The sequence below is a fragment of the Neoarius graeffei genome, chromosome 9 (assembly GCF_027579695.1).
Source record: "Neoarius graeffei isolate fNeoGra1 chromosome 9, fNeoGra1.pri, whole genome shotgun sequence".
Taxonomy (NCBI): domain Eukaryota; kingdom Metazoa; phylum Chordata; class Actinopteri; order Siluriformes; family Ariidae; genus Neoarius; species Neoarius graeffei.
In genome coordinates this window covers 83,379,828-83,406,227 of record NC_083577.1, presented here as the reverse complement: position 1 = coordinate 83,406,227, position 26,400 = coordinate 83,379,828, and the positions used below count along the sequence as shown (strand labels likewise).

General features: G+C 42.3%; 1 protein-coding gene across 2 annotated transcripts in view; it reads right to left on the bottom strand.

The window, feature by feature from the left end:
* Window positions 1-1,177: 1,177 nt before the first annotated feature.
* Window positions 1,178-26,400, bottom strand: part of slc37a1 (solute carrier family 37 member 1) — a 47,626-nt gene continuing 22,403 nt past the window's right edge. For both annotated transcript variants that reach the window (XM_060930391.1, XM_060930392.1), the window contains exons 4-20: window positions 25,710-25,821; window positions 23,663-23,741; window positions 19,783-19,918; window positions 19,040-19,116; window positions 16,661-16,827; window positions 16,283-16,335; window positions 16,080-16,157; window positions 15,821-15,949; window positions 12,104-12,194; window positions 11,908-11,970; window positions 11,718-11,803; window positions 9,884-9,932; window positions 5,905-5,978; window positions 5,100-5,178; window positions 3,945-4,042; window positions 3,788-3,852; window positions 1,178-3,692 (exon numbers count right to left, since the gene is read on the bottom strand). In XM_060930391.1, coding sequence (XP_060786374.1) covers window positions 3,677-3,692; window positions 3,788-3,852; window positions 3,945-4,042; window positions 5,100-5,178; window positions 5,905-5,978; window positions 9,884-9,932; window positions 11,718-11,803; window positions 11,908-11,970; window positions 12,104-12,194; window positions 15,821-15,949; window positions 16,080-16,157; window positions 16,283-16,335; window positions 16,661-16,827; window positions 19,040-19,116; window positions 19,783-19,918; window positions 23,663-23,741; window positions 25,710-25,821 — 1,452 coding nt within the window. In that variant the 3' untranslated portion in view covers window positions 1,178-3,676. The remainder of the gene's footprint in view (window positions 3,693-3,787; window positions 3,853-3,944; window positions 4,043-5,099; window positions 5,179-5,904; window positions 5,979-9,883; window positions 9,933-11,717; window positions 11,804-11,907; window positions 11,971-12,103; window positions 12,195-15,820; window positions 15,950-16,079; window positions 16,158-16,282; window positions 16,336-16,660; window positions 16,828-19,039; window positions 19,117-19,782; window positions 19,919-23,662; window positions 23,742-25,709; window positions 25,822-26,400) is intronic.

Below are 26,400 nucleotides of genomic sequence, written 5' to 3'. Positions count from 1 at the left end.
AATCTAAATTATATTATTAACCTTACTTTCACGTTATAAGTTAAACAGATGTTATATTAAACTTTGTCTTAACATTTTGGAAATTGTGTTCATTGAGATATTGTTTAAAATGTTACTTTTCAAAGGAGGTGCACTCATTTACGCTCAGCACTGTATACTGCCTTTCAGATTTTAAGTGTAGGTCATAAAAACAAATTTTCCCCGACACACAATTATTTTTGTTTAGTGACCGAAAGCTACTGAATTCAAATCACAGGCTTCCAATTTTATTAGTTTTTTTTTTTAAAATAGAACAATTAATTAATTTCTCTCCACGTGGCCCTAAATTCTCAGCTATTTTTTCCTGCTTCACCATGATGCAGTTCAAGATACTACATCATGCATCACATGGTGGGCTTTCCCCGTTCGCGCAAGGCATTGTGGGATACAAATTTGAAACAGGAGAGAAAAATGGAGGACGTGAGTGTGCGAATGAAACATGAAAGACCGACTACAGTAACGGAAAGAAAGCGAGAAGAAAAGACGTTATGTTATATACGAAGGAAAGGAAACGCAGGACCAAACTAATAAATATGGGCGCTCAGCGAGCACCTCGGTGTGATCAGCTGTTCGTTTAGCGACAGAATGATGGAACTGTCAGCGCACGCTCAAAGGTAAACCTGTAGATGGCAGTAATGCAACACTGTGGATGCCAGCTGCTGTAAAACCCAAAAGAAGAAGAAAGTAAACCTGCGCATGCGCACACGGACTTCCTCTGTCTGCTTGACTGCGCAAAGCGAGCGATTTCCTGCACATTATTTACTTTAATCCCCTCAAATTAAATAACTTCCCAGCCACAGAATGGCCTGATATTTTGTCAGATATTACAGAAATAAACATCTATCACAATAACCACATTTCAGAGTGAACTAAATTTCACTGATTTTATGAAATCGAAAGGCCGTCTACTTTTACTTACAAGTCTTTAATCAAAAACAAATCACAGCAACTTTTGTCAAAAAAAAAAATTCTCATTAATATTACCAAAAAGAGTTAGTTTCAGGGAGGCCTGCAAGTGCCAGGAAATGAACTAAACTGCATCTCCGAGCATGTAGAACCCCTGGAGTGCATCAGCACAGGAGTAATGCTGGGTCAGAAACTGACAGTGATGGATAGTGAAAGATCAACACATGATGCATTCTGAGGTAAGAAGGTTTATCTCCAAGGTCAGGTAGTTTAAATAAATGGAAACAATGTTCTGTAATTAATATATATATGAGACAGAGAGAGAGAGACACAGAGAGATAGAGAGACCAACACACACACTGTGAGTGAGAGCGAGTCAGACAGACAGAGAGAGAGAGACAGACTTGCCCAAATCTACTTTTTAGCTTCAAATATTACAACTGAAACAGTGGATATTCCTCTTTAATACTACTACTACTACTACTAATAATAACAATAATAATAATGCTCCCAATCATTTTAATTCCTTTATACACAGTGACTTCCCTGCAGCTACTGCAATGAGTTTCTAAAGGAGTTCAACGGACAAACCCATATAAAGAAGAATAAAATAAAAAAACAAGGCACAATCATGTTTTAACGCCAGTAAAGAATTAGACGCAACTTACTCATACAAAAATACATTCCATGGAGGCGTTGTGGCTCAGGTGGATAAGGCGCCATACCATAAATCCGGGGACCCGGGTTTGATTCCGGCCCGAGGTCATTTCCTGATCCCTCCCTGTCTCTCTCTCCCGCTCATTTCCTGTCTCTACACTGTCCTATCTAATAAAAGGTGCAAAAAGCCCCAAAAAAACATTTAAAAAAAAAATACATTCCATCATCTATAGTGTGACGCCCATTTACAGATGGGTCACAGATCAGATTCAACGGCATCGTCCTTCATTCATCATGGCATTTTACTCAAAGTGTCCAGTTTAATGGGGAATCATTTTTAACCCCTTGTGTTTGCCTCCTGTATACTCCGTCTTTCATGGTCACGTGTTACTGAAACTTAACAGTGGATCATGTCCCTACAATATCTTAAAAAAAACCCTCCATGATAACAGAAAAACGAGAGGCTTCCTTCAAGTCGTCTAACACCACAGTACAGAACACAGTCCTACACACACACTGCATTTAAGTAAAAACAGTCAGAGGAGAGATTACATTTCTCTAAATCTGTCCTAAATAAACAAAAACAATATGAATCTCAATACAATCTGTTCCACAGTATTTAAAACACAATATTTAAATAAACCAAATATAATATTTATACATAAATAACATGTAAGATTTGACTTTGGTTTGTAGAAAGGCAGATGTGAATGAAGAACAATATATTAACAACATCCTCCTATTCTCTCACACACACACACGATATTTATCTGTACACTTCATGTGCTTGGAATATTTAGTAGGACAGCTGGAGATCGTGTTTTACACAGAAGGAAAAGGAGAAAAAGGTTTGAACGCAAGCTGGAAAGAAAAAAAAATCTTGAAAGAATGGAAGTCTACTGAAACCAGTCAGCATTACGGAACTGACGTCATGCGAAGCTTTTAGCGTGAAAAGTGCTACGAAAACTTTTAGCTTTAATCGATTATTAGGAACATGGGAGGAAGTTCACTGTCCAAGTTCTGGTCACGCAATGGATGCTACACATCTGTGTCTTGGACTGTGTGTATGCACTCGATACCGGGCCGGGTTGGGTGAGGTTTACAGAACTCATCAAGCCGAAATGTGCAATGTGTTCACGAGGTTGATTTACGTTCCCACAGAAGCTCTGCAGTTAAATTAAAGCCTGTTCGCTTTATCCCATGAATGGATTTATTACCTGTGAAAACACACTATTAATTAAAGGAGCAGTAAGCAACTTTTAGAGCCTCTTGCTGCAAAAAGAACATTTTTGCAAGCTTTCGTCGTCATACCTCCTCATCTAACTAACCCCTCTCTCTCGAAATGGCATTTACTTCATGAGCTGCTTTTCAGCAAAAAAAAAATGATGAAAGGCTGGGTGGGGTGGGGCTATTTTCAGGCCCAGAAATAAATTAAGCAGCAGCCTAAAGTGAAGAAACTACTAAGATGTACTGAATATTGTGAATCCGAGTTGGAAATTATAAAAAAAAAAAATAATAATCACACACACAAAACACCCACCGCACCTTTAAATATCAATCTCTTTCTGATTAATAAGTGGATTGTGAAAAGCTCCTATATTCCATGAATAAATATTATTACATATTCAAAATAAATACCGACACCTCATACAGGTTAACTCGGTGAAACCTTATTACAAGGACACTTACACACAGACGGACATGGAAGGCAGTGATAAACGTTTAGACTATGCTTGATTCCTTCACTGATCCGATCTGATCCAGCTCACATGTAAATGTCTAAAGAACTTCATTGGTTTGAAGAAATAAGTGGAGCAGGACTTGAGCTCGCGATACAGCAGGTAAAGAATACAGACTTTTAACAGGCTGCTACTCGGGCTACAGCGATGGTAAAGAGTTCAAGCTTCAATTTTGTTCCTTTACAAGTCAAGAGTAGCACAAAGCACACAGTGGACATGATCAAGCCAAAGGGCAGGAGGTCTGGTTCTGAGAACAGATTCAAGATGTTTTTCCTGGTTGGGAAGCGTAGAAGGTCCAGAGTCGACCTCTTCCGCTCCAATTTAGTGCAAAGTGCTCAGTGCTCCTTCAGTCTGGAATACGACAAGATAAAACACCATTTAAGTCCCTCCATGTCGATGTGGATATAGAGAAATGCGCTCAGAGATGAATATGAACATGGACTCACTCGACTGATGCTCTCGGACGATTCTTGTTTGACTTCATCTCCTTCAACACCAGTCGCAGCAACAGCTGTAGACAAACACAATAAGCAGATAATACAAACACATTAACGCACAAGTCCCTGCACCGATGCACTGAGGTCTGATCTAAGCCGTACTGACCAGTAGTGCAAGAAAGTCTGCCGTCATGAGCATGTAGAAGACCTGATCCCAGCCGTGTGCAGAGAGCAGCCCGGCCAGCAGGGGGCCGATTGCAGCACCTACACACAAGAGAAGGAGGAAGAAGAACAGGAGACACACTTAGAACAAAAACCCCTCAACATTTTATAACCTCGGAGTCCATTCCAGCAAGTTATAAAACAATTACACAACAAAATAAGATCCAAGGCCACTTTGCACAAACCTGAATTAAAGATATGGATTAAAGGAGAACTGAAGGCAAATTTATCATCATCAAAATTCTATTTCTCATTTTATTAAATATAGGAATGCATTTCTGATCGCTATTTTGTCGCTGCTATAGCAAGTTATGAGTGTTTGAAATATGCTCTGTAATACATCAGTCCATATGTCAAAGCAACGGCTGTAAACAAGAGTCGTTGTGCGAGACATCGTAGGATGGAAGTAAAACGTACAGCAGAAATCAAAGTGACCAACACCTGCCAACGTTGTCAAAAGACCCGCGCCCTCTTTCGAACGCTGACGTAATCAAGCCGGAAGTTTTGTTTGTTTTGATAGCAATCAGGAAAGTTTGAAAAAAGTAGGCAGTAATCGTCATTTAAACTCGTTTTTGTGCAATATTTCGTTTGGAAAACAGTTTTCAAAATGGCAGCACTGACACCTGGCTGACACTTCTTCACGTTTCGAAGTCTCGCACAAGTCTCGTGAAGATCGCGCGGATAAGCGACGCCTGCCGTGGACCAAATGAACTAAATTCAACACGGCTAAAAACCGAATAGGCCGATAAGTATAATATTTAACTGCAATTAGTTGCCAATACGAATCATGATATAAGGTTACTGAAACCGAAAACGTAATTGAATAACACGCTAATCAAGAAATGAAGCAAGTTTAAAAATGACTTCAGTTCTCCTTTAATAGACCATATACTGAACCTTTACAAAAATCCAGAAGTTGATTTCTCTCTCAAATGAGCGAACCAGAGGCAGTGGAAAAGGAAAGTATTTCCTGAGATGCCGTGAGGAAGAAATCTTGAAAAGAATCAGACTCAAAAGGGAACCTGGTCACTTCTGAGTGACACTTAACACAGGTTTAAATATCCCATTCAAATTGATAACAGAGGTCTGATACACTTACCAACAGAGCCTGTCCCATCGATAATGGCCGTGACTGTTGACAGAGCGCGGGCATTGCCTTTTAGGCTCTTATGGGTGCCCTGCAATGTTGAAAAGGTCAAAGGTCAGTAATATTGGGTAAGACAAAGAGCCAAAAGTATTTCTCAGTCAGTGCGTTTACATGCACATAGAGAAAATCGAATTTCTGCCGTAGCTCGACTGAAATCGAAGTTCTAAATGCCATGGAAACACCTTAGCTCGGCTGAAATCAAACCGAACTGGATTTCTCGTAATCGAGCTACGCGACCTAGATTATGCGATTGTAGCCGAGCTACTTAGTGCATGTAAACCCTATCGAGCTACGTAGTCGAGCTACTTACTTCAGCGCTGCCCCTTCTGGAAGTGACGAGTGACGAGACCACAAGCGGGAAACACAACAGCCTCGGTCGGCATGACAACAGTAGTAGTAGCAGCGAGCAGCAGAAGAGGTCAGGAAGAACAACATCTCTCGATGTTGCTGTCCTCGTCGTCGTTCTTCTTGTGAACACGGAACTGATAACTTTGTTTATACTCTTGAATAGCTCTTCTTCATGACGACAACCGGAAGTGTACCAACACAATGGGGCGTGTAGCGCCACCTGTGGCTTGGGTGCACAATGTACCTCACACAATAGCTTGATTTCCTTGTGTGCATGTAGGATTGGATTTCTCTGGCACCCCTGCTGGGACCCTTAGCTCGATTACCGACAGTAGCTCGATTTGGATGTGCATGTAAACGCACTGAGTGTATTCAATGGATACGCATGCGCACACACACACACACTCACCAGATCAGCAGACACAGCGGTCGTGATGAGGGCATAAGGTCCGTTCACTAACCCTCCACACACCAACAGCATGCCTACGACACACAACACGGCTCATCACTTCACACAGGTTTAATACAGGACACAAAAATACACTGCATGTGCATCACAATCATATACCTCATGTACATCACTCAGGTAAATGCACTGAACATCAGGGCACGGAGTGGAAATTATATTAGTAATAAATACAGACTGATTATAGGAAATCGTGCGCACGGATTGGTCAAGAAATTCAGCCCATTTCTCAATAATCACCTCGAGCGACTTGGCAAAATGGCGGCCGATCGCTTCATCACTGTGAGGAAGAATTACAAATGAAAGAAAACACTGTTCCTAAAAGCACTAAAGATGCTACGAAGTTTGGTCTAAAACTCAAGGGGAAGGTGGAGTTGGGATGTATTTTATCAATTTCAAAACAAAGCACATTATCGGCATAGATAATTGACAAGTCTGCGCCGCTATTACATTTGCATCCCGCTTTTGAAGACTGAAATAAATTAAACCTGTGTATTTATAGGAAAACAATTATCCGTGAATAATCGGTGATTATTATGCATATGGGCCACTTTTTCCATGGAATAAAAAAAAAAACGTGTTCTATTCCCTTCTAGCAGGTTTATTGATAGCATGCAATACGGTCATCATATCGCTTATCCTCCGTGTATTCTGCCACTCTCCCCAATGGAGAATGAGTGTGCAATATCATTATGATATTGCACATTGGCAAAACAACATGACAATCACACGTTGGTGCTCATGTGAATATCCAATGATAAAACTTCTCTTTACGCATGCACACAATCATTTCTTTGTCGGCCGGGAAAGAGAGAAGACGAGGCTAATCCAGTGCTAGGTTTTAGCACTAAAGAAATAAACTGAAACTAACAGACGCGTTGAACACCTGAAAGGCTGCCAAAACTTCATTAGATATTCTTCACACATATTTACAAGAGAAAAACATACCAACGGACATTGAAAAACTGGAAGAGAGACAAGTCAGAGATGTAAAACTTCTGTGCTAGTCAGTGATTGTGACAGTTTGTAAACAAACATGGCCGCCAGGTTTGCATCGTTAACTATGGAAGATTTTGAGAGAATTTTGGCTGCCAGGTCGCTCCATTGTGTGTTGCTGTCGATGTTGATTTTAAAAGTAACTCAGGGAAATTATTATTAGGCTTGACTGCATTAGCCTTCACCAAGACTACACCGGCTGGAAGGTAACTGGACTGCCGCACTAACAGCACCGAGTCACGGGTAAGCTAGCGTTCGCCTTCGAGAATGCTGACATGAGGAGAGTGTGTATGTATAGTAGTAATAATAATAATAATAATAATAATTATTATTATTATACAACCCCGATTCCAAAAAAGTTGGGACAAAGTACAAATTGTAAATAAAAACAGAATGCAATGATGTGGAAGTTTCAAAATTCCATATTTTATTCAGAATAGAACATAGATGACATATCAAATGTTTAAACTGAGAAAATGTATCATTTAAAGAGAAAAATTAGGTGATTTTAAATTTCATGACAACAACACATCTCAAAATAGTTGGGACAAGGCCATGTTTACCACTGTGAGACATCCCCTTTTCTCTTTACAACAGTCTGTAAACGTCTGGGGACTGAGGAGACAAGTTGCTCAAGTTTAGGGATAGGAATGTTAACCCATTCTTGTCTAATGTAGGATTCTAGTTGCTCAACTGTCTTAGGTCTTTTTTGTCATATCTTCCGTTTTATGATGCGCCAAATGTTTTCTATGGGTGAAAGATCTGGACTGCAGGCTGGCCAGTTCAGTACCCGGACCCTTCTTCTACGCAGCCATGATGCTGTAATTGATGCAGTATGTGGTTTGGCATTGTCATGTTGGAAAATGCAAGGTCTTCCCTGAAAGAGACGTCGTCTGGATGGGAGCATATGTTGCTCTAGAACCTGGATATACCTTTCAGCATTGATGGTGTCTTTCCAGATGTGTAAGCTGCCCATGCCACACGCACTAATGCAACCCCATACCATCAGAGATGCATGCTTCTGAACTGAGCGCTGATAACAACTTGGGTCGTCCTTCTCCTCTTTAGTCCGAATGACACGGCGTCCCTGATTTCCATAAAGAACTTCACATTTTGATTCGTCTGACCACAGAACAGTTTTCCACTTTGCCACAGTCCATTTTAAATGAGCCTTGGCCCAGAGAAGACGTCTGCGCTTCTGGATCACGTTTAGATACGGCTTCTTCTTTGAACTATAGTTTTAGCTGGCAACGGTGGATGGCACGGTGAATTGTGTTCACAGATAATGTTCTCTGGAAATATTCCTGAGCCCATTTTGTGATTTCCAATACAGAAGCATGCCTGTATGTGATGCAGTGCCATCTAAGGGCCCGAAGATCACAGGCACCCAGTATGGTTTTCCGGCCTTGACCCTTACACACAGAGATTCTTCCAGATTCTCTGAATCTTTTGATGATATTATGCACTGTAGATGATGATATGTTCAAACTCTCTGCAATTTTACACTGTCGAACTCCTTTCTGATATTGCTCCACTATTTGTCGGCGCAGAATTAGGGGGATTGGTGATCCTCTTCCCATCTTTACTTCTGAGAGCCACTGCCACTCCAAGATGCTCTTTTTATACCCAGTCATGTTAATGACCTATTGCCAATTGACCTAATGAGTTGCAATTTGGTCCTCCAGCTGTTCCTTTTTTGTACCTTTAACTTTTCCAGCCTCTTATTGCCCCTGTCCCAACTTTTTTGAGATGTGTTGCTGTCATGAAATTTCAAAATGTCTCACTTTCGACATTTGATATGTTGTCTATGTTCTATTGTGAATACAATATCAGTTTTTGAGATTTGTAAATTATTGCATTCCGTTTTTATGTACAATTTGTACTTTGTCCCAATAATAATAATAATGCCTTTTTTTCATGGAATATCAGATATATTCCATTCAGCTACTCATCTTCGACTTGTTCAATATCATGCTAGCTGAATGGAATATATATCTGATAGGCCACCAAAAAAAGCCAGCCAAGGTTATTTAAATAATAACCTTGGATATTCACCAATATTCACTTTTGGCAAATAATTGCTAATTATATTAAATTTATTTATATTTTCATTTCTACCACATTTTCTTTTCAGATACCAACAATGAAGCTGATGTCGATACCCATCTTAGAAATTTTTGAAGAAAATATCAAAGCTTTAAATTTTTTTTTTAACAGAAGTACTGTAGTTCAGTTACTCTTTCACACACAAACACCACATTGTAAATATAATAAAGTATAAAATATTAACAATCAATCTTAACAAAAGAAAAAGCAGTCAAGTCTCTTCATGTGTGAACATTTCCAGTTCCAAAAATAAATTTGACAAATCCATATCCACTCTGCCAGGTATATCTAATATACCCAATACGTTTTCTCCAATATACAGCACACCATTGTTTGCTGGTATCGGCCCGATACCGGCTATTGAATCAGACCCATCATATATTATAATTTTTTTTTGATACAGTGGTGGGAATGATGCCGATTAGCATTAGAAATAATTATATTTATTAGTTTTTATTAGTTACTTGGTCAAGCGAATGAGTTTAAACCAAACCTTAATCATTCAAAAACAAACGGGTCGACAAATAATGCAGTCGTGAACCTAATGTGTTTCCTGTGGAAAGTTCAGGAAAAACAGCCAAAGTGTTCTAGTACATGTTAAAATAATGAGCTTAATATTTGAATTGTTGGATTATTGCTCATAAAGTAAATTTTATTTCACATGTCAAGAGGTCCCTGGCTGCAAAAAGTTTGAAAACCTCTATGTAAAATTTCTGCACCTACACTATGAACCATGAGACCTTTAGGAACACAGCTGGAACTGATCTACTGTGTACAGAGATGTTCAGTTAGTGTTACAGGCAGCGGAGTAAAGACTTACTGATAGTGGGACCCAGACCGAACTGGCTCATCATGGAAAAGCCGTAAAGCTAGAAAAAACAGTCACAAATTAATTATCATCAGTCACAGGAAGTCCAACAATATACACTGCACAGCAAAAAACCTAACGCTAACAGTCCTTAGCTTTGATTATGGCACACATTTGCTATGGAATTGTTTCATCAACCTTATGCAACATCACATTTATTCCATAGATCTTGTCTTGATGACAGGAGAGTCGAACCACCCTGTAAAGTCTTCTCCAGCATCCCAAACACTTTCAATGGGGCCAAGGTCGGGACTCTACGGTGGCCAGTTCATGTGTGAAAAGGATTCCTCGTGTTTCTTTAACCCCTCTTTCACTATTTGAACCCTTTGATGCCCTGCCATCAGGAGAGGAAAAAAAAAAAAAATCCATTGATGCAATAACCAGGTCATTCAGTACATTCAGGTCGTCAGCTGACTTCATTTTTTTTGCCCCTCGACCTGACCAACTGAAGCAACCCCAGATCATCACACTGCCTCCAGAGGCCTGTACAGGGACCACTATGCATGATGGGCGCATTGCTTCACGAGCTTCCCTTCTTACCCATCACTCAGGAACAGGGTAAACCTGGACTCATCACACCTCATGACCTTTCTCCATTGCTCCAGAGTCCAATCTTTATGCTCCCTTGCAAACTGAATCCTTTTCTTCAGAGCACACGGCGTCCATTTCTTCCAAAATAGGCCTGAAATACTGACTCATCTGATCACAATACACATTTCTACTGTGTGATGGTCCATCCCAGATGCCTCCGAGCCCAGAGGAGTCACGAGGCTTCTGGACACAGTTAACATAAGGCTTGATTTTTGCACAGTAAAAGTTTTAACTGGTATTTGTGGATGTAACTCGTTATTATAGAGCTTTACGAAGGTTTGCCAAAGTAATCCTGACCCCACGTGGTTCTATCAGCTATAGATGAATGACGGTTCTTGATGCAGCGCTGTCTGACGGATCCGAGATCACGGGGGTTCAGATTAGGCTTGAGCCCTTTGCCCTTTATGCACCAAAATTCCTCCTTGAGTTGTTTATTGATATTATGCACCATAGAGGGTGAGATATCCAAATCCCTTCTTATCTTTCTTTGAGGAACATTTAACATTTCAATAATTTTCCTCACGCTTTTGTTGACAAACTGGAGATTCTCAGCCCATCTTTGCTCCTCAAAGACTAGGCCTTTCCTGGATACTGATTTTGTACCAAATTAATCATTTGTTGACATCACCTGTTTCAAATCACATCATTTTATTGTTTTGCCTAATTACTAGCCTTAAACTGACCCCGTCCCAACGTTTTTTGGAATGTGCTACAGGTGTGAAACAGAGGAAATCAATGTATATTAACAAATAAAATGAAGTTGACCAACAAAACATGAAATCTCTTGGGCTCATACTGTCTGCAACGAGTCAAAGTAAATTTATAAAATCACTGCTTTCTTTTTTTGTTTGCATTTTCCATACCATCCCAACTTTTCTGATTTGGGGTAGTAAAATCATATTAACGTAACATACAGGCTACTTTAATAATGCTGTTAAAAAATTCCACATCTGCATTTTAACACCGGGTTACTGTGGAAAGTTCAGGAATAAAATAAACTAAGAGTTAAAGTAAAAATATGATACATATTTCGAGAAATGTGCCAAAAATCTGAATCGTGAAATCATAATATAATACATCTTGTGCCGAGAACCAAGATGTGTTAGTGTTTGGATGAACAGGATTTTATGAATTAATGTTGGATTTGGAGATTTTTGTTTGGGTAATTTCCCTTTCCTCCAGTAACGATACATACTGTTGGAGCAGCCAGGAGCAGCATCACGGCACAGGTAGTGGCTCTCTTTCCCGATTTATCCGAGAACACTCCTGCCAAGATTCCACCTACACATACACACACACACCCCAGATCATTAGAGATAAGTCACTGCTTAATCCCTAAACCACCCCTGAAATGACTTAAAGAAAATGCACAGGTCTCTCCCTACCGACGATTCCTCCCACATCAAACAGGGTGGAGAGATCTCCTGCCTTCTTTGCGTCAAGGTGAGCTGTGACGCACAACACAATAGTTAAACAAGTTTGTGTAGTTGTGCAATAAAAGAAAATTCTCCACATTCCAGTTGTGTGTCAGACAAACATGCAACGCCACACCTGTAACGTGGATAAGCGCCACACTCTTACCTGCTTTAGTGATATAGAGGGGCAGCCAGAAGAGAAAGGTGTAGCTGACGAGCTTCGCAAACAGCAGACACAGAGAGAATTCCACCACACCCTACACACACAGTCGAGTATTGCAGTATTCTCACATATATAATATACACTCACATAGTATACACACACACACACACACACACACACACACACGTTTACAGAAGCACAGGAAAGACAATGGTGGGTGGAGCTAATTTTGTAGATAGAGAAGTGGCTAAAGGATGAAAATTGGTCTAATTTTGTAAAGATAAACACGTTAAATAATTTTCATTACTAATTCCATAAAAATTATCATTCCAATCGGCGGCATGGTAGTGTAGTGGTTAGCGCTGTTGCCTCACAGCCAGAAGGTCCGGGTTCGAGCCCCGGGGCCGGCGAGGGCCTTTCTGTGTGGAGTTTGCATGTTCTCCCCGTGTCCGCGTGGGTTTCCTCCGGGTGTTCCGGTTTCCCCCACAGTCCAAAGACATGCAGGTTAGGTTAACTGGTGACTCTAAATTGAGCGTAGGTGTGAATGTGAGTGTGAATGGTTGTCTGTGTCTATGTGTCAGCCCTGTGATGACCTGGCGACTTGTCCAGGGTGTACCCCGCCTTTCGCCCGTAGTCAGCTGGGATAGACTCCAGCTTGCCTGCGACCCTGTAGAAGGATAAAGCGACTACAGATAATGAGATGAGATTATTCCATCCATAATTCTATTAGACCAATTTACACCCAAACATGCATCTCTTATTTTATCGTGCTGGATGATGCTCTTTTATGAAGGATGGGTGGAAAGATGAATTGTATTTTATTGCTGGGTTTCAGTGACGTGACTTTTCTTGGCGGTTTTACAGGAAGTGAAATAGCTGGTGGTTTAAATGGCTGCCGTAGTGCAAACACCTAGCGATAAGTTATCAGAGTACGCTCGTAATCTAGAAGCCACTGCTGGCTTTAGATATATTCAGAAGATCGCTCTGTGCAATGGAATCGACCCCGACAGTCCGGGAAAGAAGGATTTGTCATACGATCTCAAAAACTACCTTTCAGTCGAGTTCCCCGACATCTCGAACTATCTGGTGTTGCAGACGTCCTTCTACACCGCAAAACAGATGAAAGCGTGGAAGAGTATGGAGGCTTACAACTTTTTTGTACGTGGCTGGGTAAAGGACCTCGGGATCAAGTCGCTGCCCAATGAATCCTGGATTGTTTTTGCCCGTGGAAGTAGGTTTTCTTTTTTTTAAGCTTTTCTTCACGTCTTTACTGCAAGTTGAAGTGGAAACAAACAACAGTTGGTTTGATTCTCACTTGTGTTGGCTCTTATCTCTCAGCTAAATCATTCACAAAGATCATCAGAAACACCTTTAAAGACCTGGATCTTAGTTAAACAAGACGGAGAAGTGATCACGGCGCATTGTAACTGTACGGCTGGGGAAGAATTTTGTCGCGGCCTTCATGCATATGGACTTTGTGAGGATTAAACAAAGAAACAGCCGGGGACTTTAGCGCTTCGTGACTAAATAAAAGTAGCGTAAAATAACGACACACAGCAAGAAAAGTACTTGGAAAACACTAAGGACAGAGCTGAGAGGAAAATACAAACCTTTTACCAAGTGAAACTCGAGCGTGCTTCGACTCGGCTCCCTTCGATTTCAGTGAGAGGTTCAAAAGCCACCTTTCTCCACGTCTTTTTGTGAAATCCTGTGTTCGCTCACCCTTTTTTATTACTTCACGGCGAACCCTGAAGAAACTTTTATCAGTTTCATGGTTTGATTGATTCGAACAATGCAAGCGTAAGGCGTTTTTCATGCGAGCAATGCACCTTCTCCGTACAAACGCTTTGATAGACCACCAGCTAAAGTTTTGAATAACTAATGAGGCGGATGTGACGTCACATGAAACCCAGCAATATGAATAGAATTCTAATCCATCTAGAATTCTGATATTCTGTGAATTGGGGAATTTGGTATTAGAGGGACAGGGCGGCACGGTGGTGTAGTGGTTAGCGCTGTCGCCTCACAGCAAGAAGGTCCGTGTTCGAGCCCCGTGGCCGGCGAGGGCCTTTCTGTGCGGAGTTTGCATGTTCTCCCCGTGTCCGCGTGGGTTTCCTCCGGGTGCTCCGGTTTCCCCCACAGTCCAAAGACATGCAGGTTAGGTTAACTGGTGACTCTAAATTGCCCATAAGGCGCGAGTGTGTGTGAGCACAGTTGTTTGTCTGGGAAGCTGCAACAGGCCTAGCAAACTGGGGGTAGATGAAGTGTACTCTTGATAGACGCAGACAACCTCGTAAGAGGCTGACCTACAGGGCAGGTCAACTGGCCTACAGGGCATCAGGATAATGGATACTGTTTAAAACAGCTTTTAAAATATCAAATGAGCAACTATGACCAGGCTTGTAGTACTCGAGTCCGACGCATGCCCTAATTTTAAGGACTCATGACTTGACTCAGACTCGTGCATTAGGACGAGGACTTAGATGGGTTTTTTCTTTATTTTTTTTTTTATAACATGCCATAATAATTTGCCATAAGACATTTGTATCTACATTAATTTTTATACTAATTTTGTGCAAGAGAATACACATTCACCTGTTCATACGTCATGTTCAGGAACAAACTAACGTTAATGAGGCTAAAATGCCTGGAGTGACGCCTCAGGATTGTCCGCTTTGCTTCTACAGACTTCTTGTGCAGTGGGAAAAAATGCACTGCTATGTGTTCCATATGTAGAAGAACTATCGAGGAGACGACGGGGACGATCTCGAACTTCAATCGTCATTTGGTAAGACTCCACCCAGAGAAGGAAGTGACACGCTATGTTCATTACCTTGTTGATAGTGGGCGGGGCTTGCTTATTGAGCGATGAACTAGCTAGTGTTAACCCTCTCTCATGTTATTTGCCCTGTTGATAGTGGGCGGGGCTTGCTGAGCGGTGAACAAGCTTTTTATCTGTAGCCTGTTAACTAAAAATGGGGCAGTCGAGCAGGAACGTTAGTCCGACACAGTCGCAGAGACGCTTTCACATAAAGGCAGCAACAGACACCATCACATGGTGCGGATGGAGTCTTGTTCTCGGACTCGACTCGAAATTTTCTTTAATGACTCGGAATTGAACACTGGGGACTCGAGACTGGACTCAGACTGGAGGTTTAGTGACTCGACTACAACACTGACTATGAGAAATAACTCCGTCTCATTCTATCTGAGACTTTTGTCACATCTAATATTTGAAATATAAGGCATGTGTGTGCTGTATGGAAAACAACGCAATACAAAAGCAGGTGCTCTTTGAGAAAAGATCATCATCAAAAGACCTGGGCAAAAGGGGAGGAGCTACTGAGGGTTGACAGGCAGCAGGCCAGAAGGATGATGATGAACAGTAAAGACTTCAGGTGTTTGTTGGAACAAAGGGTTACAAGGCAAACGTGTCCCAAGGCTGATCTCGTGCCATGAGGGAAACGATGATGATAAAATAAAATATTCGATGAATGGGTGGGTTGTAGAATTTCGGATGGATTTGTAATTTAATATAATTTTAGATGGAAAGAATTTGGTCTCATTTTGAAGGAATGAATAAAAGCATGGATGGAATTTGGTCAAATTTTTAAACAATGATTGGGCTGATTTTTGTCTGGGTATGTATGGACAGACAGACAGACAGACAGCTACATGCTTTATTTACTTGGATGAAAGGATGTGTGTGAGGTCACTGACCGGTATACGTAAAGCTCCCATGAAACTAATGGCACCCGGCTCTGCCTCACTCTTCACTACGACCACCTGCTGCACAGGAACACACACTCCGACACTGTCCTGCCCCAACAACAGCTCTGTATCAGAGCTCTGACACACACACACACACACACACACACACACACACACACACACACACACACACACACACACCCTGTGTTAAGAAGAAAGTTAAAAAGAAAGGCATCAGTTAAATCATGTGATAATGCAGGAGTCTCACCTGGGTGTTTGCTCCTTGTTTATACTGCAGGTACAGGTCTTTATGGCTGTTAACCCCATTCCAGCTTTTGTGCAACTTCTACCAGAAACACACCACCGTTTAGAAAACGTACCATATGTGAGAGTGTGTAACACTTTCACACATATTTACACAAGTAAACACACACACGTCGGCAGAAGGAGATTATCCAGATGTGCACTTGCCTGGTGACTGTTGACGGCATTTTGAGCGGTAGCAGCTTTCAGATCATTCGGGTCTGAAGAGACAAAACCAAGAAAACGGACAATGGACAAAATAATCCATTTCAACCTCAGTAAGGTTACATACCAGGTCCCCCAACACACACACTTCAAAAGTACATAAAGCACCAGATCAAAACACACCAACTCTAAAATGCCATTAAGATTTCACTAACACAGCAGGCAAGTGGTAGCAGATGCATTTTAATGTCTTTTCCAGTCGTGTTGGTGATGTGATGTGGTCTTAATGCTCCTTTACTGTCGTGTTTGCTGCATCTAAAAGCCAGGCCACGTTTAACATCAACAAACAAACCAACAACAAAACCATCACGCAACACCCACGCTCAATAAGGAAGAGGAAGCAGATGATGCCCATGACCGCGATGATGATGCCAGGGACGATGAAGGACAGCCCCCAGTTAGATGACACGTAGTACCCAGCGATTAGAGAACCCAGGATGTTCCCAACAGAGGTGTGAGAGTTCCACAGTCCCATGATCAGACCTCGCCTGATTGAATATATACAAAGAAAACAAAAAAACAAACCCTCAACTCATTTTATTTTAAAACACAGCAGGAAAAAAAATCCATGTTGTAAAGAGCAAATTTGTGGAGAAAATGACATCCAGCTTGATTTATGGAGGTCAATGACATTATATCACCTCATCCTGTTCCACAGCGGTATAAAAGTAAGTGAAATGTGTGACCCGAAAAAAAAAAAAAGGTTAAATAAAAATGGGAACTACCCTTTTATTTTGTTCATAAGGATTCATAGATGTGCCAGCAATTTTGAAACGTACAGTGCAAAACTCTCAGGCACGTGTAAAGAAATGATGTAGACCACAAAGCTGGTCTGGCTTTTAAAAAAAAAATAATAATAATGAAATGTTAACAGTAAAACGAATGTTTGGACCCTAAAATGTTTTTGTAATGTTGTGACTCGATAATGTAGAAGTCATAAAATAGAAATCTATAACAAAGTTCGTATGGAAGAGAGAGAGAGAGAAAAAAAAAAAAAGTGTGCCGAGACTTTTGCACAGGACTGTATATCTTTTTAAAACTATATTTCTCACAAGTTCAAACAAATTTTGTTTTGTAAAACACATTTACCTCAGTGAAAGGTTAGTTTTCTCTTATTTTCAGAGTGAGATTAAACGAAATAACCACAAAATCCATAACCATTTTTACTGAGGGTGTCAATAATTACGGAGCTGACCGTACGTATGCCAGTAAACTATCAGTATTTTATTGTTTTTTTTTGTTTATTTCCAACATCCCTGGAATATCTGCAATTAAACAACAGCTTCAGAGAAGCCGCTGAAGTTTTGTTAATAAACCAAATATAATCAAGTAACAAGCAGATTATTAATTCAAACTTAATGACTGATTAATGAGGAGTTACTGCATAATGTTTAATATATATTTTATATATATTTAGGTACAAGGATAAAAACTTAAAGGCTTAGTTTAATGAATACATAATAATAATAATAATAGGGCAGCACGGTGGTGTAGTGGTTAGCGCTGTCGCCTCACAGCAAGAAGGTCCGGGTTCGAGCCCCGTGGCCGGCGAGGGCCTTTCTGTGCGGAGTTTGCATGTTCTCCCCGTGTCCGCGTGGGTTTCCTCCGGGTGCTCCGGTTTCCCCCACAGTCCAAAGACATGCAGGTTAGGTTAACTGGTGACTCTAAATTGAGCGTAGGTGTGAATGTGAGTGTGAATGGTTGTCTGTGTCTATGTGTCAGCCCTGTGATGACCTGGCGACTTGTCCAGGGTGTACCCCGCCTTTCGCCCGTAGTCAGCTGGGATAGGCTCCAGCTTGCCTGCGACCCTGTAGAAGGATAAAGCGGCTACAGATAATGAGATGAGATGAATAATAATAATAATAATAATAATAATAATCTCATCTCATTATCTCTAGCCGCTTTATCCTGTTCTACAGGGTCACAGGCAAGCTGGAGCCTATCCCAGCTGACTACGGGCGAAAGGCGGGGTACACCCTGGACAAGTCGCCAGGTCATCACAGGGCTGACACATAGACACAGACAACCATTCACACTCACATTCACACCTACGCTCAATTTAGAGTCACCAGTTAACCTAACCTGCATGTCTTTGGACTGTGGGGGAAACCGGAGCACCCGGAGGAAACCCACGCGGACACGGGGAGAACATGCAAACTCCGCACAGAAAGGCCCTCGCCGGCCACGGGGCTCGAACCCGGACCTTCTTGCTGTGAGGTGACAGTACTAACCACTACACCACCGTGCCGCCCCGTTTTAATTTATTTAGTTATTTAATTATGTATAAATAAAACGGTGTTAGAGTGCTGTATTTTTCAGGCTTCAGTACAATCTGTATTGCAAAGACCAATAACACAATAATCATAATAAATAAACGGTATATTGTATTAAAGGTTAACATCTGATCGCAGATGATTTTCACCCAGTATGAGATTGTTTTTTTGGTAACCCACATTACATTTCTATATCATTTGAACTCTGAGCCCAAAATGCACTAAAGGTGAAGGTGCGAGTGTGTTCAGTTACACTCGGATGAGTTCATGCCCATCACTGCGTGGTGTTTATGTGGGACAGATGAAAGTGAATGAGGGCGTGTCACACTTATTTTCAATTTGCATAATCTGACTTTCACTGCTAGAAAATCACAACTAAAGGTAAACATGCACCATTTAACATCAATATTATAGCACAATTACACACCTGCCCTTGCCAAACCAGTTCCCAATGCAGGTCACCACACTGGGCCAGCCAGTAGTCTGCACCAATCCATTGGCAACCTGTAACACACACAGAGAGAGAGAGAGAGAGAGAGAGAGAGAGAGAGAGAGAGAGAGAGAGGTGAAACAGAGGGGAGAACAGACAGACAGAGAGAGCGAGAGACAGACAGAGAAAGAAACAGGAGAGAGAGATAGAGAGAGGAGAAACAGACGGGAGAACAGACAAGAAACAAGGGAGAGAGAGAGAGAGAAAATGAATCAGTGAGAAAAATAGCTTGATGTACTTTCAATAATAAAAAGCAAAACCTCTCTTTTGATTTCTATTTATCTCTAACAGACTGTATTTATCATGTGATTTTTTTTTTCCTGAATTATTATACATAAATCTGTATTGTTTAAATAAATATCCTCAGGTTTATCTCAGAGATTATCTTTTTATATCCGAGTTACCATGACTGAGGCTCACTGTGACATACAGAGAGATAAAAACATTGAACACGGCCAATTTCCTCACGGCACCGTTACGTTTATAAATCTCCGGCTGAGAAATGAGCTCCATTACCCGAACAGCGCTCCGTCCCATTTCATTAAAGGGGTTAAAAGGTGGGCTTACTCGAGAGGCAAGCAACATTCCAACAGAGTGTGTGTGTGTGTGTGTGTGTGTGTGTGTGTGTGTGTTATTCAGTCTATAAAATCATAAAACTGGATCAGGCCCAGGAAGCTGACCTGGACGAAGATGTAGAATCCGAGGTTGTGAATGTTGTAGACGTATCCGAGTCCGAACAGACAGGTGAAGAAGCCGCTGGTCAGCATCCCCACGCTCAGGTAGAGGCGGATGGGCAAACGCTCGCCAATAATCCCACTGGCAGAGAAAATGGCAAACACATAACCGCAGAGTCAAAGACAGAGGAAGACAAACGTGTGTGTGTGTGTGTGTGTGAGTGAGAGAGAGAGTGAGTACAAAGAGGAGCTGAGCAATGTGACGAATACATTGTTCTGAGATATTCTGAATATTATAAAAATATTCACAATATTTATTTATAACTCTTTATTTTTCTCACACTGAGCTCAGGTTTTACTGGAAGTTTGTTAAACCTACAGAGATCATGTTTCATAGAAATGTCAAGTACGGCCCTGGGCACATTATTGATCCCACTCCAAAAAATGTCATGTCTAAGCTCCTGTTAGATATTTATCACCAAAAGCACATCATGTTCTATTCGTGTTCATACAGGACTAGCCTGGGTCACATCATGATTTTTTTCTGATCTATTTCCAGGTGATCACAGTCACCCAAAACCTCGCAGTTGGCCGTATACCGTGTAGCATGCAGATACAGGACCAGACAGGAGCGGTTCAGAGTTTTTGCCTCTAAATTTCCTGTGGGTTGGACGACTAACAGCTGATAGTTTAAAAGTGTAATAAGATTCAAGCTGCATGTTGAAGGTCACTCTCACCAGGTGCAATGCAAACCCGCGGTTCTGTACGTCACGTTTTCTGTAAACAACTTGAAGTTATTTCTAGTCGGCTGCTGTGTCCCAACAGGTAAGAACTGGAGTCGTTCAAAATGCTCTTTGAGAAGGCGGAGTCGAACAGGTGTAATACACAGACTCCTGAAACACTGAGAATTTTAAGATGTGCCATTTGGCCAAAGTTCATTCGACTATTTTCCGTAAACATTTATCACTTACGGAATTTCAATCGCTTCTGTAACTGGTGTTCCAATTCTGCTGAAAATTTCAAGTTTTGCCACAAAGAATTGTTTACCAGCGTTGTAGTCGAGTCACTAAACCTCCAGTCCGACGTCCAGTCTCGAGTCCCCAGTGTTCAAGTCCAAGTCATGAAAGAAAATTTCGAGTTGAGTCCGAGAACAAGACTCCATCCGCAACATTTGACGGTGGCTGTTGCTGCCTTTATGTGAAAGCGTCTCTGCTACTGTGTCGGACTAACGTTACTGCTCAACTGCCCCATTTTAGTTAATATAACAGATAAAAAACTCGTTCATCGCTCAGCAAGCCCCGCCCACTATCAACAGTGCAAATAACATGAGAGAGGGTTAACACTAGCTAGTTCATCGCTCAGCAAGCCCTGCCCACTGTTCATTGTTCTATTGATATAGCGTGTCACTTCCTTCTCTGGGTGGAGTCTTGCCAAATGACGATTGAAGTTCGAGGTCGTCCCCGTCGTCTCCTCGATAGTTCTTCTACATATGGAACACACAGCAGTGCATTTTTCCCCACTGCACGAGAAGTCTGTAGAAGCAAAGCGGACAATCCTAGCGGCGTCTCTCCAGGCATTTTAGTGCCATTAACGTTAGTTTGTTCCTGAACCTGACGTATGAACAGGTGAACGTGCATTCTCTTGCACAAAATTAGTACAAAAATTAATGCAAATATCTTATGCCAAGTTATTATGGCATGTTACAAAAAAATAAAGCAAAAATCCGAGTCCTCATCTCCAATTTACGAGTCCGAATGCAGTTAATGTGCGAGTCCGAGTCATCAGTGCTCAAGTCAAGTCACAAGTCCTTAAAATTAGGACGCGAGTCGGACTCAAGTACTACAAGCCTGGTGTTTACCTCGCTTGGATCGTTGACAAGCCGAGGTAAAGTGAATTTTTGGGACATTGCATTTACGCCACCTTCTTATTTGAAGCAGAAGAGCCATCTTGTTGCTTCATTCAGATACCTGGATAATGTGCACTGGGTCCCATGAAGCTCTCCCTCCGTGTGATTTGTTCACTTCAGGGTATTAGGAAATCCAAAAAAAAAAAGTATAGTACCGGGTACATACCGTACAAGGATGTTTCAGTTTTACCCCTTGTGTAACATAATTGGGACGAATAGCATGACCAGGGCCGTATAGGATATTTCAGTCATCTCTCTCAACCTTATTGGGCGAAAATGTGTCTAATTTGGCTACGTTCACACTGCAGGCTGAAGTGACTCAAATCCGATCTTTTCGCCCATATGTGACCTGTCTCCGATCTTTTATTGACAATATGAACGACACAGATCCGATTTTTTCAAATCCGACCCAGGCCGTTTGGATATGTGGTCCTAATTCCGATCCCTATCCGCTCTTTTCATATGCGACTTCAGTCTGAACCGCCAGGTCGCATTCATCCGACTTACACGTCATCAACAAGCCACAAACGTCACTATTCTGCGCTGAAGTAGGCGGCGGGTCTCTCAAAAAAAGTTACAACAACATGGCGCATAATCACGGGCGCAGATGGGGGGGGGGGGGGGGGGGGACTCGTCCCACCCAGATTTAAATTCACCTCGTTCGGTCCCCCCCACTTATAGGGAGGAAAAAACGTCTATGCTGCCTTTCTTTGCATAAGGCAAACCTCACGGAAAAATCAAAAGACTAATTACCATTCGGTTTATTGAGGTGCACAGCAGTGTATACATAGTTGCAACAATTCACATAAAACAAAGACTGATATTCGGTTGGTTGAGCTGCGCAGACTGCACAGGTTGCGAGCTCGAGCTTGGTTGCTATGGTTACTAACAACAAGTTTGACAGGCATATCGGGGTTGGGGTTGGTTTGCTTTGTCCCTCCCAGTTCAAAAAACGTATCTGCGCCCCTGCGCATGACATCAATGCGAGGGACGCTTCGGGCTGTGAAGGTTCTGAATCTTCTCAATGGAAGGACGCAGAGGTTAGGGAGCTGATTTCCATTTGGGGGGATGCAGCTATTCAAGCTAGATTGGATGGGTCATACCGCAACCGGGCGGTTTTACTTCCGTAAACACTGGCCATGCTCACTGCGTGTGACGTCGTCATATCCTGCAATGCGCATGCGGAACACTTTTAGGTCGCTTTTCGTTCATACTGAGGATCACATACAAGTCGCATATATTTGTTAATGTGAACGACCTCACAAAAAAAATCGGATTTCACAAAAAAATCGGAATTGAGCATTAAGCCTTGCAGTGTGAACGTAGCGTTAGTCTCAAAATATTTTCCAAGCATGCACGTGTGTGTATTTGTGTTTATGTAGACCTCAAATTAACATCCTGCAGTAAAATCTACTCATTAAAAAGTGTATGAAGGAAAGAAAAAAAAATCTGCATGTGCATAAAAACCCTCTAAACGGTTTTATTACGAAGCCTTAAAGTACTGGCTTAGCTAAAAATTCCATTTACGTCAAATGTAGCCAATCAGCCAAGATTTTTCTCACGTCTAAAGTTTGCTTCTTTAGTTTTTTGTCCAGGAGCCATAATTATATGACATTACAGGCATTTAGCAGACGCTTTTATCCAGAGAGACATACAACATACCCGGAGCAGCCAGGGGAGCAGCCGGGGGTTAGGTGCCTTACTCAAGGGCATTTCAGCCATTCCTGCTAGTCCAGGGAATCGAACCAGTGACCTTTTGGTCTCAAAAGGGCTTTTCTAACCATTAAATCATGGCTTCCCCATATATTATAGCTGACAGTTCAGCAAGTAAACATAGAGCAAACAACCTACGCTTAAAATCATCACACATTTGACTCAGGAATCCGAACTAGAAAAACAAAACAAAAAACAATAGATGCCACACCCCCCCGTGATTCCTCGGTGTGGCTGGAAACTGTGCAGCAATGATTCAGTTCTCACCTCAGATACATGCCTACAGCATAAGCACACAGGAAGGAGTAGTCCATCGCCCCCAGCAGCTGCTTATAGTTTCCTTTATCTACACACACACACACACACTCATGAGCAGTATACAGAGAGAGACAACAGAAACACGATATATTTCATACATATTTATACCAGGGCAGCACAGTGGTGTAGTGGTTAGCGCTGTCACCTCAGAGCAAGAAGGTCCGGGTTCGAGCCCCGTGGACGGCGAGAGCCTTTCTGTGTGGAGTTTGCATGTTCTCCCCGTGTCCGCGTGGGTTTCCTCCGGGTGCTCTGGTTTCCCCCACAGTCCAAAGACATGCAGGTTAGGTTAACTGGTGACTCTAAATTGAGCGTAGGTGTGAATGTGAGTGTGAATGGTTGTCTGTGTCTATGTGTCAGCCCTGTGATGACCTGGCGACTTGTCCAGGGTGTACCCCGCCTTTCGCCCGTAGTCAGCTGGGATAGGCTCCAGCTCGCCCGCGACCCTGTAGAAGGATAAAGCGGCTAGAGATAATGAGATGAGATGAGATATTTATACTACAGCACTGTGCAGTTCTCAGAGCCGACTGGTCAGAAGGAGTTGATTAATTTTCTCTAACAGCAACTCTGACATTATTTCCCGCTATGACACAAATCACAGGTTTACATCAAAGCGCTTGTTCTAATACATTATCGTTTCGACAGTAACGACTCGTTCACAGGGACTTGGGTTATGTGGAGCGTCTACTACACAAGTCTAACAAACTCATTCAAGGGTGTTTTTATTTAACAAAGTAAAACAAGGAATCGCTGACGTGGTGAAGTTCTCTGGAAGAAGGATCTTTATTTATTTCACACTGAGTGAAAGAGTCTCCGGAGTCAGAGCCCTGGAACAGTCACTGCATTTTTCCACCAAACAGGACCGAAGACTTTGCGCTTTCTGGTTTCTCTCCAACATGACAAGCTGCATATTTCTTTTTGGGGTGTTGGCTGGTGATGAAACCACTGCCGATAGCTGCTATACTGCGAGCGCTAACAGGAACTAATGTGATTTGCAGACGTTCCACAAAATGAAATGCAACTATAAATGGTTAGCGGTGGCAGGTTGCTGTGGTGTACGAGGAACAAAACACTTCAGGCTGTGCTGATACTGGAAAATAAATCAACAACGTGGTGGGAAGAGCGATTCCACTTCATCTCAGGCCACATCATGACGACCCTGTGGTTGATTTTCCGATAACAGCACGCGCAGTCGTGTTTTATTACTTACACAATCTATAAATAGCTGAAATAAGGAGAGAGAGAGAGAGAGAGAGAGAGAGAGCACAACAAAGACAGCAAGAGAGCAGGCATCAGAGAGAGAGAGCGCAAGAGAGACGGTGACAGAGTGCAACAGAGACAGCAAGAGAGCACGCGTCAGAGAGAGAGAGAGAGAGAGAGAGAGAGAGAGAGACACACACACACACACAGAGAGAGAGAGAGAACAAGAGACAGTGACACACACACACAGGGAGACAGTGACCGAGAGAGAGAGAACGAACAAGAGAGACAGTGACAGAGAGAACAAGAGAGACAATGACACAGTGAGAGAGAGAGAGAGACACACACACACAGTGACACACAGAGAGAAGAGAGACAGTGACACACACAGAGAGAGAGAGAGAGAGAGGGAGGGAGAACAAGAGACAGTGACAGAGAGAGACACACACACACACACACACACACACACACACACACACACACACAGGGAGACAGTGACCAAGATGAGAGAGAGAACGAACAAGAGAGACAGTGACAGAGAGAACAAGAGAGACACAGAGAGAGAGAGAGAGAGAGAGAGAGAGAGAGAGAGACAGACACACAGTGACACACAGAGAGAACAAGAGACAGTGACAGAGAGAGAGAGAGACACGCACACACAGTGACCGAGATGAGAGAGAGAGAACGAGAGAGAGAGAGAACACGAGAGAGAGAGAGAGAACGAGAGAGAGAGAGAACCAGATAGATAGATAGATAGATAGATAGATAGATAGATAGATAGATAGATAGATAGATTTACCAAATGGTTTCCAGCTGCAGTCTATTTCAGTGATAACAGGTTGCTGACTGCTGATGTCTTTTACAGTCGACGTCACATCTCTAGTCAGTGTACAGTTCTTATGGAGTTCACTCTAAATAAACACATGCACACACACTCATTAACTATATACACAATAACGAAGCACTGTTCCTGAGTTATGAAGCAGAACCGGTACTTAATTAGTTCTCATCACCAAGCTAACTGAATCCGAGGATCTGAACAAACTCTTACAGACGGACACCGAGAGTGTACAGCACTGCTACTGCGATCCTGATCACACTGCACACTCTCTGATGAAGAGAACACTGGCTGAGGATCGCACAGATACGGCTAACACTCACTCTGTGGCGGCACGGTGGTGTAGTGGTTAGCACGGTCACCTCACAGCAAGAAGGTTCTGGGTTTGAGCCCCGTGGCCGGCGAGGGCCTTTCTGTGCGGAGTTTGCATGTTCTCCCCGTGTCTGCGTGGGTTTCCTCCGGGTGCTCCGGTTTCCCCCACAGTCCAAAGACATGCGGTTAGGTTAATATGGGACGGCCTTGGGCTGAGGTGCCCTTGAGCGAGGCACCGAACCCCCGACTGCTCCCCGGGCGCTGTTAGCATGGCTGCCCACTGCTCTGGGTGCGTGTGTGTGTGTGTGCTCACATGTGTGTTCACTGCTTCAGATGGGTT